General features: G+C 44.2%; 1 protein-coding gene across 1 annotated transcript; it reads left to right on the plus strand.

Moving 5' to 3' along the window:
* The first annotated feature begins 447 nt into the window (after positions 1–447).
* AVPR1A (arginine vasopressin receptor 1A) lies at positions 448–4508 on the plus strand. The gene is made up of 2 exons (XM_019634471.1): positions 448–1813; positions 4003–4508. Exons 1-2 carry the CDS (start codon positions 835–837, stop codon positions 4287–4289), a joined length of 1266 nt encoding a protein of 421 aa, XP_019490016.1. The 5' UTR covers positions 448–834; the 3' UTR covers positions 4290–4508.
* The last annotated feature ends 516 nt before the right edge of the window (positions 4509–5024 follow it).

A 5024-nucleotide genomic window follows, 5' to 3' on the forward strand; every position in this document is an offset into this window, starting at 1 on the left:
TGAAGAGGAAGGTGGGGAGGAGCGAGGCAGGGAGAGATAGAACCCCTGTAGCCAAGTTGCCCTGGGAATAAAATTAGCCTGTCTGGTTGCCCCGGGATGGACAGGCGCGAGGAGGAGGGAGAAACCCCAGTTGAAGGGGGTGGGGGCGTGCGCCAATTTCAGGTGCAAGAGCGCGCCGGCACGGTGGTGGACTTGGGATTTTTAGGTACCGCGTTGACTGTGTCTGTTGAAGTCAAATGCGGGGTTAAAGTGGTTATTGAGGGAGGTTTGAGCAAATGGTGGTAAGCCCAGAAGAGGCACGATGCGTCCAGTTCTCCAAGTTTTTTTGGAAGAGGGCGGGAAAGCGCCAGGATTCCGCCTATTACGCTAAGGAAGCAGCGAGTCTCCCAGCCCCACCTCTGCAGCAGTGATGCAAAGAGGACAAATCGCCGACGTAAGGAGGGGAAAATAAACAACCTCCGGGGGAGGGGGTAAGAAGATCGGGAAAGTAGGCACGGAGCAGTTTCCAACCACTGGGGCGAAAGGGAGCGCCTTCTGGGGAAACAAACGCTGCCCAAATCATTGAGTTCGGAGCCCAATGTTTACAGAGGTTCGGAGCGCGCCTCCCCAGCTTCGCCTGAGTTGAGGAAGGGTAGACAAGGGAAAGGGGGCGACGGCGGGACCGAGAGCAGCTCAGTCGGCGGGTGGGACGCTGCGCCGGGAGACTCCGGCAGGAGGGAAAGTGGACCCCCGCGAGCGGCGAGTGCGGGGAAGGAGAGAAAGCATCGGACAAAAAGCCCACGCCAGCGGAGGCGGTAAGGGAGCGAGACTCCGCGGAGACGGAGAAGGCGCTGCATGGACAGCATGCGTTTTGCCGGAGTCCCCGAAGCGGGGTCCGCGGGTAACTCCAGCCGGTGGTGGCCTCTGGCCACCAGAGGGGCTAATGCTAGCCGGGAAACGGAGGCGCTCGGGGAAGGTGGAGGTCCCCAGAGGGACGTGCGCAATGAGGAGCTGGCCAAACTGGAGATCGCTGTGCTGGCCGTGACTTTCGTGGTGGCCGTGCTGGGTAACAGTAGTGTCTTGCTGGCGCTGCACCGCACGCCTCGCAAGACGTCCCGTATGCACCTTTTCATCCGTCACCTCAGCCTGGCCGACCTGGCCGTCGCTTTTCTCCAGGTGCTGCCGCAGCTGTGCTGGGACATCACCTACCGTTTCCGAGGACCCGACGGGCTGTGCCGTGTGGTGAAGCACCTGCAGGTGTTCGTCATGTTTGTGTCGGCTTACATGCTGGTGGTCATGACCGCCGACCGCTACATCGCCGTGTGCCACCCGCTGAAGACGTTGCAGCAGCCGGCGCGCCGCTCGCGCCTCATGATCGCTGCTGCCTGGGTGCTCAGCTTTGTGCTGAGCACGCCGCAGTATTTCGTCTTCTCCATGGTCGAGGTGAACAACGTCACCAAGGCCTACGACTGCTGGGCCACCTTCATCCAGCCCTGGGGTTCCCGCGCCTACGTAACCTGGATGACCGGCAGCATCTTCGTGGCACCTGTGGTCATCCTGGGCACCTGCTATGGCTTCATCTGCTACCACATCTGGCGCAACGTCCGCGGGAAAACGGCGTCACGCCAAGGCAAGGGCGCCGAGGGGGCCGGGGGCGCTTTTCACAACGGACTTCTGCTCGAGCCCTGTGTCAGCAGCGTGAAGACCATTTCCCGCGCCAAGATCCGCACGGTGAAGATGACTTTCGTGATCGTGACGGCTTACATCGTTTGCTGGGCGCCCTTCTTCATCATCCAGATGTGGTCTGTCTGGGATGAGAAATTCGCCTGGATCGGTAGGTGTCGGGAAAATGGAGGAAGGTGCTGGGATAGGGCCGTGGTGGTGGGTTGTCTTTTCATAATATCCTCTAAGGCAGTAAGTAGGTCTTAAACTTCTGTGCATAAGAATCACACCTTGGGCGAAATTATCAAAAAGGCAAATTCCTGGGGTCCCCACCCCAGACATTTTGATTCGGTAGCTCTGCAATAGGGTCCAGGAAACTCCACTTGTAGTGCGCAATGATCCTAAGACCACAAATTCAGAAGCTGTGCCCTAGAGTTAGCCACACAACTGCAAAACAGAATGACATGTTGCCAATCCCTAATCGCTGTGTTAATACCCTGCTTTCAAGTCCATTGGATTCAGGAATATATTTTTACTGTCATGACTACTGTTTGCTAGTTTATGAAAAGTATCACAATGAATATAACATTTTTTATAGAAATGCCCCAAGGGCAAGGGTAAAACGGACATATTCTTCGGAAGAAAGATTCCTAAGTCAATTCCAATTTGGCATTTAGCTAGTGTTCCATTGCTTATCATGACCTTTTAATGCTTTTCTAACAATTACTTTAACACTTTTTTCCCCCCTGGCATTTCAAAGTAGCATTATTGATATACTCAATTTGTTAGGCTACTTAATCAGTCTTTCAGCAATAACCTGACCACACAGCTATACACCTCATGCCACCCTTGCAGTAGTTTCCCGAGAATGTACTCTACACCTACTAGCTTGTTTGATTTTAATTCCTTCACAAACTAGAAAAACTAACTTCACAAGAATTTACCCCCCAAAAGAATGATTTAATATTGTATCTTGAAAAAAATATTTCCTTTTGGTAAGAAAAAAAAACCTTTCAAATCAAATATATTACAGGAATATTACCAACAACACCTGTAGTTAGGAAATAGGTATCTGGGAAGAATTGTCTTCTTTTGTTATTTGAGATTGGGGTAGGGCGTATATGTGATATACGTTAGGAGTTATATGTGCCAATAAAACATTTGAGAGTGAATTTAATTCAAACGAATGAAAATTCTTGCATGACTATAATATTACCAATAAAAAATACACATAAGTGCTATATTTTTGGCTTACCTACTATTTCCTATCTTGCTTGATCTTAGCAGCCTCTTAATTATTGCCAATCAAATAAAAAATTCAGTCTAATTATTACTTTGTCAGGATTTAGACATGATTACTAAAAACTTCTTCACTCTTGTGTAGGTAGGCATGTTGATGATTTTCATTCTTTTTGAATACAGTCAGCCATAGATCATGATCACCTTTAATAGTATAGCATCTTAGCACAAAGTATGAGTAAATAAATAACCTGCCATTTATTCTGGCATAACAAGAGTGAGAAGACTCAGGCTTATATTTAATAATCAAGGAAAAGTCAGTGCTTGCTGATTATTCTTAACTTTAGAAAAGGCATACTACCAGTGTAATAGTTCTACTGTGAAGTGTTATAATATGTATTTAGTTTGCCAATGCAAATTAACACAAAATATTTCAAAAGCCTGTTGGGGGTTTTCTAATTCAGCTGTTTTTAATAACATAATTTAATTGTTCAAACCACAATCAAAGATGGTTTTCTCATAAAATCAAAACAATTTTCTAATTAACCAAAGAAAAACAACTAAATATTGCATCCTTCAGGGATCTATTTTAACTACTATTCTCTTCTGGATAGCTTTCTTTTTACAAGAATATGTTTAATATTAAAAAATTTAAAACACTAAACATGGCCCATTATGTCATACTTTTGCCTAAGTTATTGGGATGAATACAATTTGATGTATGTGGTTATAAACTCTTGAAATGTCATTGAAATTGCAGTCGTTCTATAAGGGCTGTGTCCATTAGTACATACTACTGTGAGTATAAAGGATACAAAATTAAAAAAATAAATTAGTATTCTTAACCTCTTGAAAGTCTCACTTATTCTGCTTAAATATTTTAACAGTGTTTTAAAATATTTGAATTAATTTCAAGACATCTTGCTTATGAAAGTATTTTATAACCAAGCTATTTCCATATGCCACCTAGTTCCCTGATTGATAAACAAAAGAGTTCATTTTCTATATTAACCCATAACTTTTTCTCTCCTTTCATTAGTCAATAGAAAAATCAGTTTATCTAGTGCTTAGTTACTTCAATTTTGACTATTGAATAATCTCCCCTTATGCTTTTTTATACAGAGTCGGAAAACCCGGCCATCACCATCACTGCATTACTGGCTTCCTTGAATAGTTGCTGCAACCCCTGGATATACATGTTTTTTAGTGGCCACCTTCTGCAAGACTGTGTCCAAAGTTTCCCATGCTGCCAAAACATGAAGCCAACATTCAATAAAGAAGATTCTGACAGTGTGAGCAGAAGACAGACTTCTTACACTAACAACCGAAGCCCGACAAACAGTGTGGGCACTTGGAAGGACTCACCTAAATCTTCCAAGTCCATCAAATTTATTCCTGTTTCAACCTGAGCCCCTCATTCATGCAGCCTGACCTTTGTAACAGACTTTCTGGACTGTTGGCTGAATCCAGCTAGAAATCATGTGAACAAATGAACTATATATATGACATAAGCGTAAATCAATTCATTGGGTACAAGACTGTGTTTCTAGTTGCATTTTCACATTGCTATGACCAAAAGCTATGAATTGTTTTATACAGAATGTTAATAAAAACATACTACACTGAAATTCTCAGGCTGAATTCCCAGAAATATAACAGAAGTTTCTGAAAGAAAAATCATAACCATCCTAGCTTTATATTTTGTTGCTGGTTTCTTTTCTTTTGTTTCCTTTTTTATTCCTGACATAACTAAGGCTTGATTGGTTTAGAAGTCATATAATGTAGGGGCCTTATTTCTGAACAAAGTGAGCTCATCATCAGCCTTGGGTTTGAAAGGAATTAGAATAGACTGCAGAGAAATTGTTTCCATCCAATAACACCAATGTATGCATCAGAAAATGCAGCCTCAAACAGTGGCCTGGAGATGGGATGGTGCTTTGATAGGCATGAGGGCTGGAAGCATATTGAGCAGGACATGCCCTGTTCAGAGGGGAAAGAGGAAAGCTCTATTAGAAGCTATAAATAACCTAAATTTCAAAATAGTAACTTTAGAACTGGTAATTCCCTCTGTTAGGTTCCTCATGTTCTGTTGATTGTGAAAAGCCAATGATGATATTCTGAGATGCTGAAGATTAGAAAAAAAA

Source organism: Hipposideros armiger, unplaced genomic scaffold, assembly GCF_001890085.2.
Source record: "Hipposideros armiger isolate ML-2016 unplaced genomic scaffold, ASM189008v1 scaffold_1693, whole genome shotgun sequence".
NCBI classification, from domain to species: Eukaryota; Metazoa; Chordata; class Mammalia; order Chiroptera; family Hipposideridae; genus Hipposideros; species Hipposideros armiger.

Bases quoted from the DNA above. Each gene is read 5' to 3' on its own strand.
- AVPR1A (XM_019634471.1), top strand. From the start codon at position 835: ATGGACAGCATGCGTTTTGCCGGAGTCCCCGAAGCGGGGTCCGCGGGT. The intron at 1,814-4,002 runs GTAGGTGTCGGG...TTTTTTATACAG, and splicing joins TGAGAAATTCGCCTGGATCG to AGTCGGAAAACCCGGCCATC.